General features: G+C 35.5%; 1 protein-coding gene across 1 annotated transcript in view; it reads left to right on the top strand.

The window, feature by feature from the left end:
- Positions 1–5011: 5011 nt before the first annotated feature.
- The window catches only part of wdr27 (WD repeat domain 27), a 114774-nt gene continuing 104522 nt past the window's right edge, over positions 5012–15263 (top strand). The window contains exons 1-11 of the mRNA XM_041251330.1: positions 5012–5223; positions 5764–5905; positions 6274–6398; positions 6728–6841; positions 8852–8903; positions 8979–9049; positions 9592–9715; positions 10936–11047; positions 12223–12326; positions 13532–13596; positions 14008–14144. Of these exons, the coding sequence (XP_041107264.1) occupies positions 5035–5223; positions 5764–5905; positions 6274–6398; positions 6728–6841; positions 8852–8903; positions 8979–9049; positions 9592–9715; positions 10936–11047; positions 12223–12326; positions 13532–13596; positions 14008–14144 (1235 nt within the window). The 5' untranslated portion in view covers positions 5012–5034. The remainder of the gene's footprint in view (positions 5224–5763; positions 5906–6273; positions 6399–6727; positions 6842–8851; positions 8904–8978; positions 9050–9591; positions 9716–10935; positions 11048–12222; positions 12327–13531; positions 13597–14007; positions 14145–15263) is intronic.

The following is a 15263-nucleotide window of genomic DNA, read 5'->3' as shown; positions in this document are numbered from 1 at the left end:
CTTCACACACACGCTCTGACTCTGCCCTTTTCATCACTTCCTGTGTAAACACGCTGTTAGGATGACTAACTCACTTCGGTTACTGACACGTATTTTGTATTCCTAGATGCATGTATTCCTAGAAGACGTTTTTGTTTTTTTGTTTTTTTAATTTTCTTTCGGTCTCTCTTTTTTTAGTCAAATGGAGCGTTCGAAGTAATTGCCGGTTAGACTAGTTCTAATTACGTGCAAAACTCTAGAAAGAAAATCCAGCGTTCTTTGTTTGTTTCTAATATATTTAACGTAATTTGCATGTACTCTATTTGTAGTTGCAAATGATTATTTCCTGTACAATTTAGTGACTGTTTATAATAGTGCTGTTAAAAAAGAAAGGAAAATAAAACCATTCTGTCGATGTTTGTGCTGAATGGTCTTAAGTTTCATGAAGACTTGATGGGTATGGGTATGGGTATGGGTATGGGTTACCATGTGTTTTTTTGTTTGTTTGTTTCTGGATTTATTTTAAATCACGTAGCGTTTCCCAGATTTAACTAAAATACATATCATTTTCCCCCACAAATTTAAATTAATACTAAATTATATATATATCTATATATATATATAATATATCTATATATCTCTATATATATATATTATATATATATGAATGTAAAACTTTACACATTGAAGTTGTATATTAATATTTAATAACTCTTGTACTTAGTGTTTACATTGTTATTTTATATATGACAGTTAAATATGGAGAAAGAAAGTGCTTCAGTCTTTTACTCTGGGCAAGTCAACTGTCAAATAAATCCATGAAAAAATACATGGAACTTAATTCTTTATTTTACACTTGTCACCCAACACGATCTTTCAGCATTTTAAAGTAAGTTGCATTTTTTTCGTTAGCAATTAAATCTGGAAAATTAAATCTGTTTTTTGCTAAATAATTTATTTTTTTTTGCAAGCTAAATCTGAAGCTTACATGCAAACATTTTTAGTTAACATTTTTAGGTGTCATTTTTTTTTTTTTTTTTTTACCAAACACCATTAATACAAATAAAATAATACCACCAGAAGTGTTATAAAAACAAAAATCAAAAAGTAGTATGGTTGACTTTATTTTTTCAGTACCTGTATAAATAAACCTCCAACATAAGAATATATGCAGCTTGTGTTTCTGCTAAAAAAAAAAAAAAAAAAAATACTTTTATTATTCAAAATGATTTGACTGAATGATGTACAAATTGCAGAGAATCAAATCTAAACCTATATGTTTTTTTCCCCCTTAATTGGTCTCACTATCAAAAGCTACATTGTACTGTGTGATTTTCTGCTTTGGAAGATAAGGCAATACACCTGCATAGACCTCACTCTGTCCTAGCCATATAATTGGTGCCCCATACCCAATCACAAACATTTGATTAAACTAATTTGAATCTCATGTTTTGCCAAGGATGTTTTAAGGAATGTGGAAATCAAATTACAAATACCAATAAAACTGAAAACATTAAATCATTTTTTGTGACAAAAAAAAAAAAAAAAAAAAACTTGAAGTTTATTGCCATTACAAATAATTCTCATTTCATCTCATATTGGTCAGTTATGCCTGTAAAAGGAAGCCTTTTATGTTAATGAAGGGAGACAGACATTGTGCGGTGTGTAATTAAACAGAGATGAGAACCAGTGGGAAATCTACTGGCAGCAGTGTTTTTTAATAGCAGTTTTAACTGAATATAATTTTTGTTGTAATTGTAAATACATGTTTGATCTCCTATTGCACTTTATAATAAGATTAATATTTTTTTTCTATAAAAGTCATACTCTAAAATATAAGAGCATATCAAGATTGTTCATACAGAACCATACATATTGGGCTACTTCAGATGGGTGTACTTATTTGCACTCACAGCCTATGCCATTTATCATTCATTCAGGTTTTTATTGGAAGCAGTGATACAGTACAAACCAGATTAAGTCAAAGCCCTTTAAGTCTGTTTTTGTCTAATACGACAGGCACAGCTTTTGCATGGGGTAGCACAGCAACTGTAATTTCGTACTACTGATTATAGGGGTTGAATCATACCTATTTTACTGACAGGGTTTAAATAGCGGCTTGCAGGCTTCAATAGAGGGTGAAAGTTCATTGTGTCTGCAACTTTTTTTCTACTATATACAAGCAGGACTGTCAATTAAATTTGCTTTCTGGTAGCGCTTAGAAGATTACATGAAAATAATTGAATGCTATTTGTTGTATGTGACAGTGGTACATTGCAGCCTTAATACTAGTATATATTTAATGGGTTTAACACATGCGTCTTAAAATATATGTAAAATACGAAGTTAATATATAATATATATATATATATATATATATATATATATATATATATATATATATATATATATATATATTTTTTTTTTTTTTTAAATTAACATACAGCAAAAATCTTTCTGTAAAGTGTTAAGCCATTTCAAAGATGACATCCCATACACTTACAAATATTAGATATTGCTTTAACTTGATTCTGTACTGTATGCCATAGGGATTACTTTGAGGAAAGGAGGGATTCAGTTTTGCTACCCTGCCACAACACACTTTATTTTCCAAATCACACTGCTGGAGAGAAGGGGCTACCCAAGAGAATCAGCCAGCAAACAGTCAACACATGTAACACTGCTCTGTAAGAAAGATCACCAGGCTTACAAGAACAGTTAATACAGTACTACTTTTAACAGTTCTTCCTTGACACTAAAACTTGATTGCTCTCAGAAATATCCTCTCATAAAAATGTGTGATATTTGAGGTACTGGCGCTTGTCCCATACTGCCTAGTCTTTCACAGTCACCTTAGAGAATGTTTTTAGACTCCTGTTTATTTCCTTAGCAACAGAAGTGGTCATGTGACTCATAAGCCCTAGCCTGACCCCGAAAATACCAACTGATACCAGCTAATAAGAACAATTACCCCTGGTGGCGCTTAGAATGAACTTCACATTCTTAATTCTACTGTACAGCCATTATAAGGTACTCATTTTTAATTATCACATTTTTGGCATAGGATGAAATTTAATTTTATTGTAAAAAGAATAGGGGGAATTATATACATTTTCCCATTTAGCCATTTGATTGTTATCCCTGTTGTAAATCCCAGCACTGGTAAGAGCTGGTGTGGTAGTGCTTCTTTTCAACTGGTCATGCTGGTTACAAAAAAAAAAAAAGAACCAGTAAGTGAACATCGCAAACAATAATTAATCTTAAATTAATCAAATTGCTGTTGTTTATATATATATATATATATATATATATATATATATATATATATATATATATATATATATATATATATATATATATAGTGCCTTGCAAAAGTATTCAGACCCCTGACCAATTCTCTCATATTACCAAATTACAAATGGTACATTGAAATTTCGTTCTGTTTGTTTTTTATTTTTAAACACTGAAACTCAGAATCAATTATTGTAAGGCAACAGTCAACCATATCACTGGCCTGTATGGGAGGGTGGCAAGAAAGAAGCCATCAGGAGTTTGCCAGAAAGCATGAGAGTGACCCAGCTGCGATGTGGGAAAAGGTTTTGTGGTCAGATGAGACCAAGATAGAGCTTTTTGGCCAAAACTCAAAGCGCTATGTGTGGCGCAAACCTAACACTGCCCATGTCTCAAGACACACCATCCCTACAGGGAAGTATGGTGGTGGCAGCATCATGCTGTGGGGATGCTTCTCGTCAGCAGTGACTGGGTATCTTGTTACAATTGAAGGAAGAATGCATGGAGCAAAATACAGGAAAATACTGCAACGGAATCTGCTTCAGTCCTCTAAAAAACTGAAGGTTGGGAGGAAATTCACCTTTCAGAAAAACAATGATATTATACATTGTTATACATCTTTCGCTTTTTATGTTGTTTGTCCCAACCGCTTTTCCGTCCCCCCCCCCCCCCCCCCCCAGCGTCTGGCGCTGCCAAGGTGACCACACGTTGTTTTTTGATAAGCTGCGGGAGGAGGATATTGAATATTTTATTTATTTCTATATCAGATGTAAATATTTTGTAAGTCATTCTTCATTTACAATGTAAGTTATACCTTTAAGATGTACAGAGTTGTTGCTGTCTGTTATGTATTTACTATTTTGTTTTGTCAATGCGAGACAGGTGGTTCATTTTTTGGGCAGTGAAACGTACGACGGTGTGCAACTTAAGCTAGCGTAACAATAAAGAATGAACGTACTTGTCCAGAAATTAAAATACTGACAATAATATATGCAAGATTGACTTGTTTTCCGTCCAATTCTATGCGTTAGAATAAAAATAATAATGATAATAATAATAATAATAATAATAATAATAATAATAATAATAATAATAATATGACTCGCATTGGAGTTTTCAGTGGTAGTTACTGAATCAGATTTCCTTTTATTCTAGTAAAAATGTTTTCGTCAGTCTCTAATCGGTATTTAGTGTTGCTTTATTTGTTTTTGACAGCACTTCTGGAACATACGAACCGATAGGAATGTGCCTCTTGGAAGTTATATAAGTAGAGAGTAAACAAGTACAATGTGCGAAATAACGCAATGTAGGAAATCCTCACATTATTTCACTAGAACCATCTGCAACCTTCCCCAACACTATTAGAAAGATAAAAAAAAATCGGAAGACGTTTTTAAAATATCAACTATTTTATATCAGTATTATTTGAAGTATTGTATCCCCCCCCCCCCCTACTAGATGTCAAATCGTCCTAGTCCATTACTTTAGATGACCAGTTTATTGTAAGGTACAGAAAATAAACTTAACGCCCAGGGGTTTTAACAATGTCTAAGAACAGTTTAGCAGGATCAGGTAATGAAATCTACTGGTAAATAACATTCCATGTCTTTTATTTGAATTGTGGGTCCCCAAACACAATTTAAAGGAAAAACTGATTCAAATGAACAAAACATGCATACACAGTGAGTAGTGACAGCAACTAGTACTGTACATTAATTACTGTTATTATTTCTAGTTTCAGTGCTGTTGCTGCTCATTTGTTAAATGGAAAGAACGTCTGGTTCCTGGCAGACTGCGGAAGATCATTTTCAGAATGTTTTACTGGAGAAACATTCAGTCACATCCAGGGCTCCAGTGTCCCATGTTCAGCTTGCATGCAGCCCTTGTTTCTGTGCGTTTCCTCTACATGGAAATGAGCTTTGCATAATGAAGACTAATGACCCCTCTTTACAGGTACTTAACCCATTATGACATTTGAGACGTGGCTTATCCCGTGTTTAAAGTGTTACAAGGTTAAACAGTATTTTATAAAATAAAAATTGTACAAACCTAGTTAGTTACATTTAGAAAATAGATTCCATTTTGTATTTGCATGTAAATGTAGGAATTGGTATTTATTTTTGGATTTGTTATCTATTTTCAGTTTCACTTCATGACACTTTTGAGATACTGTACAACTAATTTTCAAAAGCATCATGACAATGTCCTCAGACATGTACAGTAATTACTAGTTACTACTACTGCATCAATAAAGCCATACACACAGCAGCACTTTTCATTTCATGAAACCCACAGAGCAGAACACGGGTGCTGTAAATGAGCCAATAGTCTATGTTTACAAGTCTTTTAAAATCTATAAAGATGTTTAGAAATGGCCCACACAAACTGTGTTTTATGATTAATGACAAGAAGAGTATCTATTTTTTTAAATATTTGTATTTGCATAGTTGTTTTTGTTTTCCAATAAAGTATTGTTTTGTCTCATCTTCTCAGTCTGTGCAGCTAAAAGGTCATCATCACACTGTTACGGCTGTCACTTTTGGAAACAGACAGGAGCCTGTGTTAGTGTGCTCAGCATCAGAAGACTATATTATAGTTTGGGAAGCAGAAAGGTGTCATAAGCAAGCAATGCAAGGTAACACGCATAAATACATAATTATTGCCTGATGTTTTAAACTTAAGTTTGAAAATAAAGGACTAGGAAGGTATACATTTCAAACGCAAAACCTTTTTCTTACCGTAGTTTTGTGCTATGCTGTGTGATGGGGCTTCTCCATTTATGTACTATTTGTGCATATTTAACATCTATTCAGTGTCAGTCTGAAAATAGTCAAATCACTTAAAAAAGTTACGATTACAGTACAATAATCAGCACTGAAGCACCATTTAGGTTACTCTCAGGAGTACTGCAGCTAGTTTACAAAGGGCACTAAACTCTGACTCACCATGACATTTATACTTTTTATGTTTAAGTGTTAACTTATGTTATAAATATACATATAGGTATGATACCCAGGGGCATTGTGATTGGAACTCTTCTTGGAAACGTACAGTATTTAAGTATGAGCCCTGATGATGGAACTGTGGCAGCTTGTACTGATGCTAAAATATATATGCTGAATTCTAAGGTAGGTTCTGGTTTGTTAAACATAATCAAAGCTTATGTGTTTGAAATTAAACAATGCATATTTAAAAAAAACAAAAACAAACCAAAACAAACCAAAAAAAAAACATGTGGGGGGATTTAAGAACTCCTGTTGACAAGTTAACTTTGTTGTTCACTGTGACCTACTTTTTTTTAAAGTATTGGTCGACATTTTAGAACGTTACATGGGCAATTATTATAAAACAATTCTGCAGTGCCATGGATGTACTTCATGCACAGTGACCTACTTTTTCATGATTCTGACTCATGGTATGTGTTATTTATTTCATTAACTGTTCTTTCTTGTTTTAGTATGAGGAAGTTTTCACCATATTAGAAGGTCATCTGGGTTCTGTGACTGCTGCCGAGTTCTGTTCCTGGCAGCCAGATATTCTTGTGTCTGTTTCTGAAGACAGAACATTTAAGGTACAGTATTAGACAAGTAAGATGGTGAAAAATAGAAAAAGTATTAAAGGAATAATGATGGAAGCTTGCCCATCATTCACATGGAGCATAACAGAATTGCTAGGCTTGTATACTGAAGTACAATTGGTTTGTGCTTAACGTTGCCCATCTCCTCTCCAGCAGCATCTATGGGACTAAATTAAACTGGAAGAAATATTATTACTTTTTGTAGTTGGATACCGTAGTTAAATGTGGTGTATTTAGTTATATTATTTTATTGCGTGTTGTTGCTGATGAGGACCGCATCGGCGCCGCTCTGTCTCTGACTCAGGACCTGCCAATGTTCTGTCTCTCCGTCTCTGGAATTACTCCCTCACCGCGCACACACTGGATCTGCTGCTTATTGTATTGTGTGTTGTATTGCTAATGAGAACCGCATCGGCGCCGCTCCGTCTCTGACTCAGGACCTGCCGCTGTTCCATCTCTGACTCAGGAATTGCTGCCTCACTGCTCACACACCGGACCTGCTGCCGATGAGTTGTGTCGCCACTCATTTCGTCTCAGACTAAGGAATCGTTGGCTGCTTACTCTGCTTCCACGCTGGATCCGCTGCTGCCGAGTTGTGTCGCCACTCGTTTCGTCTCAGACTAAGGAATCGTTGGCTGCTTACTCTGCTTCCACGCTGGATCCGCTGCTGCCGAGTTGCGTCGCCACATGTTTCGTCTCGGACTCAGGAATCAGTGGCTGCTCTCTCTGCTCACACGCTGAATCCACTGCTGTCGCTCCTTACTACACTGCTCCGTCTCAGGAAACTCCGGATTCTAGAACTCTGCTTTCCACGCTTACGTTTGATAGAACGTTCTTTGTCTTGTTTGGTTTGTAAAATGCTTTGTTCAAATAGTAAAATGTACACAAAATGATAATCTTCAGTACAGGAATCCAAAGTATCCCTGGGTCTGACTCTAGGCACTGAGCTCAGCACAACTATTCATTCACCAACTCTTCATTTCCCGGGGTTAAATAGCCCTTGTTCCACCCCTAGTCCCTGTAGCAGGCAACCTATAGAAGGTAAGGCATCTTTATCAGAACTCTCTGATTGGTCAAAATCCTACAGACCTTGGATCCACTCAGTCTGGGCTCACGCTATAACTAGATGGTTGTCAAGTGTACCACAGCTTGTGTGACTGATGCCTTTGCGTTCTTCTATTCAATCTTATTGTACATAATTATAACAAACTAACATTCAGTAGTTTCTGATTACAACATCATACAGTACATAAAAACTAGTATTCAGTTGTGTTCAAGGATTACAGATAATACTGCATATATTTGCCTTTTAATGCAGTGTTTTACTGGTTATTGGCAAGTGTGTAATTCCCGCAGTATAGTAGTAATAAAGCAGAGCTAATTTGCTTACACTTTTACTGAAAACATAATAGTAGTAGCTGTACATGTAGGATATGCAAACAAGTATTTGACAAGTTGTAATGAGATGTTGAGATCTGAGAATAAAACGCCCTTCCAAAATAATAATAATAATAATAATAATAATAATAATAATAATAATAATAATAATAATAATAATAATAATAATAAATATCCTTAATTGCAGTATGTGATCAAGTTTATTTTTCTTCACTGGGAAGGCATTGTTACATGTTCCTATGGTAGATGTCAGTTCTTGCAAGGATCCAAATAACAAATTAGCAACAAATTGGCTTGTTAATCCGTTGCATACAAAAAGTGTCTCCTATCCTGGTAATGTATTATCCAAAGGGCCTTAAACACTCTTCTGTACAGTAGAATGGGCATGATTTATTTCAGTAATCATGTGCGTTGTTTTCCTTTGCATGATATGTTTTTGATACCGTCATTTATAAATTCTTAAATATGAATGGATACGAACATGGTTATTTATGCTCATGAATACATTTCATGCAGTGTTTTTTATTGACTATTCAAATACATGTCCCAGCACTGCCATATATATGTATTGTTTATAGCTCTTACTGACACTTTTTTTTTTTAAAGGTGTGGAACCAAATCAATGGAGAGGTACTTTATCAGTCAGCTGTTTTATCAGGTACACACTCGTATTGGCTCATATTTGTACTTTTTTTTTTTTTTTTTTCTAATACACTCACTTTTTTATGTTCAGCATCACCTTTGCTCAGTCTGTGCCTTTCTGAAGAACATAAGCAGCTTATTACTGGATCTGGAGATGGACAGGTATGTACATCTCTTAGCGTACAGTCTGCTGCAAATAATTACAGTATGTGTTAAGGCATCTTGAAGCTATAATGATGTATACAACATAAACACTAGAGGGTACTGAAGGGAGAGTAATGAACCATCCATGTATTCTAGAGGCATGCATGGTGCAAGTGGAGAAAGCTACTGTATATCCAGAGACAGAATTGGGTACTGGTATGACAATTGTATTTTTCTGTACAGAACTAATCAAACATCACCTGCAAAAAAAACCCCAAAAACTATTGTGTACTAGTTTTGTGATAAGTTATCTTTATTTCTTATTCTAGATAAGAACAAGCTTATCTTTAATTCTGTAGGCAGGTTGTGCTGAAATGGGTCTTATCTACAGAATGTGTACACTATATACTGTATATAACCTCTTTAACAGCATTAGGGTTTTATTATTAATACATCTTTCAGAAAACCTACAATGGTCCGTATTTAAATGTTTAATGTAGACATTGTAAACAATCATTATTTTATACATCATATACTAGAATTCCTGCATATGTTTCTAGGTATGGGTCTTCAGCCTGCTAGATGGCCAACAGTATCGCTTAGTGATTCAGGTAGATTTACAGAAAACAGAACAAAGATACCTGAGAAACATGGAATTGAAACAGAAGCAGCTCAGCAAATCAGGTAATGGAAAAAAAAAATCCAGATAAGTCAATCAATGGTGGTCACTTACTTGATAAAATATTGTTTATTAGTATTCAAGATGTTTTTTCTCTGTTTTATTCGTCAGTCTTTCCAAGTAGAAACTGTTCTGGTTCTGAGACTTATGGCTGGTTTCACAGACCCTGATTATCACTAAGCTTGGACTAACTAATGTTATGTAGGTAAAATAGCCCAATACTAGGGCTAATCAGGATTTGTGAAACCAGCCTTTAGTGTGTTATACACTTACAAACTTTAAGCAGCCTACGGAAACTAAATGTGACCTATAACAGAAACACAGCTGGCAAGAACAGATATTAGTCATTTATTAAAAAAAACGGTGTACTAAGACATTAAAGCCCTTCTTCCAAGTAGTTAGCTTTCTTCGGAGTAGTTAAACATTTGAACTCAATTGTTGCTCAGTATAACTTTTTGAAAAAGCGACTTCATTAGTATTCTTATTATATTTTTGTAATGACAAACACACAAGTATCTGACAGCTTATCTCACTAGGCCATCTTGCTGTTTACAGATCACCAGCAGTAAGCAGCATTAAGCAGCAATAAGCTAGGCCAAAACAATGTCTGAATTGTGTTCGTAATTTACTGATTTGAATACATTGAAAAAATGTAACCCTTGCCATTTTTGTTGCCAGTAAACGATTACCCTGACAAATGATCAGCATTGTACTGCGTCAGGACTTACCACACCTACCAGAGTGTCAGGGAGAATGGGAGCAGGATTTATTATATATCCTTAAGATTATTCCACCTAATCACAAGATTAGTTTCCCTTGTACCTTTCTGACACAGTCTTTGCAGTTGCTGTCGTAAAGGAATGTTCTATAAACTAAAAACAGAAACTGTAGTGTGTGGTGACATAATCTACTGATCAAATATATCTGATAACAATATATGTACTAAATCAAAAGTAAACTTCATATCCTGAAGTTTAGGTGTAAATTACAGCATAAAATATTTGTGTCCTGTCCTCTGTTCGATTATATTACAAACTGGTATCCTGTCTTGTGAAATATTTTCTCTTTCTATGTGTGTTGTGGTAAAATTTACACAGAGATTTGACCTTGACCTTGCCATTGGAGCATGGTGAGTGGTGAAACAATACTGATAACATTTAAGGTAAAAACAAAAAAACATAACTTTGGGTTATGGATAAATAAAATGTGCTGTTTTATATTTTAGCGTCGCCCAATAAAAACACCTTGGAAGGGGAAGAAAGAATGGAAACTACCATGCCAGTTCTCCGAATCACACCATGCAAGCATTTCCCTCTATTAAATGAAAAAGCTAAAAGGTAAACGCATTCATTCACAGTTTCAGCTTATCAAGTTGTCAATTCATAGCAGTTGAAAAAACTACATCCTTTAGAGGTTTCCATCTGTTAATTGGATTGTAAATTATTTTTCTGTAAAATTTGATTTGATTTGCTTTAGTTCTGTTTTTTTTTTCAAAGTAATCTTTGATTGGTGTTCATTTTATATCATGCACATTGTTTTAGTTTTGTAATCCACTCATTTTTACTATAGTAACCTACCACTGTTATCAATACATGCTCATGCAATGTGGGATATACAATTGAATGATGAATAATGCAGCCATTCACATTCATGTCCCTCAGTTTCTGACTGCAAATAAAAATGTTTGTGTGTTTTTTTCAATTATATTCAAACCTCGATAATAAAATCTGAATAAACTAAACAAACTTAATCTAGTAGACAAACTTGTTAACAGGGTACCTTTTATTCTCTTCACTGTGGAGAGGTCTATGACCAGAATGAATGGTAGTTCTAGCGTAAGAGATTTGTCTGCAATGACAAGTCAAAATTAAGAAAAGAGCTGCAAAAAGGGAGATAGGAAGTTTGGTCAGGAACTGTATCGGTGCACTCTGCACACGGCTTCTCTTATGTGCTTTGGTGCACAACACAACACTAATATGCTTCCATGTCCTGCTATGGGGAGTCTTTTCAGAAGCCATTCTTGCTGGAGTAGTCAGTAAGCATGGCAAATAATGATCTCTGCAGAAACAAGAATAGAGAACCATGTATAGCACACACATAGTGCCCCTTTATGTAAGTGATGTTACATAGTATGCTGCAATGTCTTTGTGATAAGTGCAAGTTAAAGATATTACAGCTGAAGAATTTGGCAATCCTGGATACATTTGAAACAGTTTTGGTAATGGTTTCTAAGGTGTTTTGAAGAAACTGCATAATAAAGAGCAGCACATGATTGTTACTGGTCTTAGTGCTCTTAAAGAATGGGCATGATTTATGAGCACAATCAGTTTTAAGCAATTAAAACAGCTACTTTGATTGCTAACATGCAAAGTTTAGAGGCAGTAGTCTGAAAGAAAAAAGTTGAAAAATGGTAATATACAATGAATAGCTTGCATATTTGGTTGCCTCGTTGTCCAGTCAAACCTTGTTTATAACTGACCCTGTTATTGTTTCTTTATCTCTTTTTTTCAAGCTTTTCTAGCATGAATTCTTTCAACTTCTGGATAGGAAGTTCAGACAGTTTGCACATTATTAATTTAGCTACCTCTGAGATAGAAGCAGCTTTACAGTTCAAAGGTAAGTGGAGCATGCACTTTTCTCACATTTAGGTGCTGATGTAAGGATAGGTGTAGTGCAAACAACTGCAGCTGCAAAATCCCATTTGCCTGGTGGCCAAGCAGTTATTTTGCACTGCTATGTAAGCTTAAGAGCAATAGAATCTTGTCAGTGTTACCGGGAGGACAGTCAACCAGGTGATGAAAAGGTGAAATTCGGCTATTAGGTCTGGGATGGCCTACGGAGTGAGACGATAAAGCCTTACCACCATATCCTCTGGTATCCCAAACAAAGTAACCCTGGGTTTAAATATGTGGGTCTTCTCCATTTTGCTGACCTTCTCCAAAGAGGAGGTGCAAAGTTTTTGGAGTGCAAGGCAAAATCCTTACATCTCATTTGAATGTTTGCGCCCACTTAGTATTCCACATTCCCGCCCAATTCCATGCTCTTTTCTACATTTGAATAGGTTTCAATATCATTTAAAAGGATTAATGATAGCAAAGTACTAATTTAATAGAGGGTGCAAAACAGCAGGTGAAAACTACTCCTACATATGCGCATTTTTAGTGGCTGCTAAAGTCCCACTTTATGGTTACTAAAAACATTTTGGGCATGCAAAATGCAGATTTTGGCCGCAATTTGAGTGTTTTGCATGTATCCTTACATCAGCCCTTAAGAAAAAGAAGACGTTTGGCTGTACACATTTTCTTTTATTGGACACTTGTTATTAATTTGACATACTTTTATATCATTCTGTCCATATAATATAACTTATCTTGCATTATCCAAGGGATTTGGACGTAAGTACAAGATGGCATGGTCCTTATAGGGTCACATAGTCCTATGTTTAAGTCAGTCAATCTTATTTACTGTAAACAAAGGCTTAAACTTGTGCTTAATGACAACATTTCACAGCAACATCCCTCTGTTACTGTGGCCAAAAGTTTTGCATCACCTAGAATTTTAGGATTGAGAGACATAATGTAAACAAAAAACATGTTTGTTGCTTCACTTGCATTGAGTGGGATAACAGTTATGAGTGTGGGTTAAAAAAAAAAAAAAAAAAAAAAAAAAAAATGAATCTGAGAAATACCACACCAGATAATGGAGGACATATTGCAGGGCAGGAAAAAGTCCCATCTGGTAGTCCACTGTATCATTAATCATTTGTTGGTATATTGGTTTATGTGTGTTGTAATTGTACATGACTACTTAATTTGCTGCAGATTACGCTGGTTTAAGCATCGCAGTTGCTGGATCCTGTGCAATACAGCATGGCACAACTAACAATGCAAGTATTGCTTTTCAATAATAATAATAATAATAATAATAATAATAAATAACAGTAATGTGTGCAACATACTTTTACCTGTCTGCTTCTAAGAAGATTGAAATAAACAAAAAATAATTGAATAATTTTAAAAGTAATTTTTGTAATGTTTTTTTTTTCTCCATAGTTTAAAAATAACTTTTGAAATTCCTAATTTTTGTCAAAATTCATTGTATTTTCATTGTATTCATAGTATTTTTATAATCCAGCAGTTAGCTCTTTATGGTGTAATAAGTACAGGATTATTTAGGACCTAAAGAGTTTACTAGTTTTGGCTCACTGATGTGTCCATATGAAACTGTTTTTCAGAAGAACAGTTACTGTGGGGTATTTATATATAATAATGTGGAATTACTGGTGCTCTCCCTGCAGGTTTTCTGCCTGCTTACTTCAATGTTCGAAAACCACATTGCCCTGCTAGAGGTTAATCTGACAGCACTGGCAAGAGCCTGTCACCATTTTAATGGGCAGGCATGTTGCTTGACAGAGACACTATGTGTGGTTGCCAGGTACGTGTTTACTTTGCATGTTTATCCTCAAATTGAAGCCACAGGATGCAGGCACACTCAAATTTAAAATAGGATCAAACATCGGCACAATGTACCGTGCCTATAGTAAGTATTCACCCTCCTTGGACGTTTTCACAGTTTGTTGTGTTACAACATGAAATCTTGATGCATTTAAATGGGATTTTTTTCCTTTGATTTACACAACCTACTCAACACTTTGAAGAGGCAAGATCATTTTTATTGTGAAACAACAGTTAATGAAAAATAAAAAAAAAAATACTGAAATGTCTTGGTTAGATAAGTATTCACCCCCCTGAGTCAATACTTAGTAGAACCACCTTTGGCAGCAATTTCAGCTGTGAGTCTTTTGGGGTAAATCTCTACCATGTTTACACATCTGGATTGTGCAATATTCGCCCATTCTCCTTGGCGAAATTGTTCAAGCTCTGTCAAGTTGGATGGAGATCGTTGGAGGACAGCAATCTTCAAGGCTTGCCACAGATTCTCAATCAGATTCAAGTCCGGGCTTTGGTGGGCCACTCTAAGACATTCATTTTCTTGTTTTTAAGCCACTCCAGTGTCTCTTTGGCTGTGTGCTTGGGGTCATTGTACTGCTGAAAGATGAATCTCTGTCCCAGTCTTAGGTCTTTTGCAGACTGAAGCAGGTTTTCCTCAAGGATTTGCCTGTATTTAGCTCCATCCATTTTACACTCTACCCTGACAAGCTTCCCAGTCCCTGCCGATGAAAAACGTCCCCATAGCATGGTGTTACCTGGGTGATGTGCTGTGTTGGGTTTGCGCCAGACATAACGCTTTACATTTGGGCCAAGAAGTTCATTCTTTGTTTCATCGGACCACAGAATCTTTTGCCACATCTTTTCAGAGTCTCCCACATGCCCTTTTGCAAGTTCCAAGTGGGATTTTACATGGGCTTTTTTCAGGCCAGATTTGTGGAGTACCTCAGCTATTGTTGACACATGGACAGTTTCTTCCATCTCTTTCACACTTATCATTGGCCTCTTGGTGGCTTCTCTGACCAATGCCCTTCTTACCCGGCTGCTCAGTTTGGGAGGACGGTTTCCTCTAACCAGATTCTGGGTGGTGCTGTATACCTTCCAC

Source organism: Polyodon spathula, chromosome 5 (genome assembly GCF_017654505.1).
Source record: "Polyodon spathula isolate WHYD16114869_AA chromosome 5, ASM1765450v1, whole genome shotgun sequence".
Lineage (NCBI taxonomy): Eukaryota > Metazoa > Chordata > Actinopteri > Acipenseriformes > Polyodontidae > Polyodon > Polyodon spathula.
The sequence above is the reverse complement of the archived record's forward strand: the minus strand, read 5'-3'. Positions and strand labels throughout refer to the sequence as shown.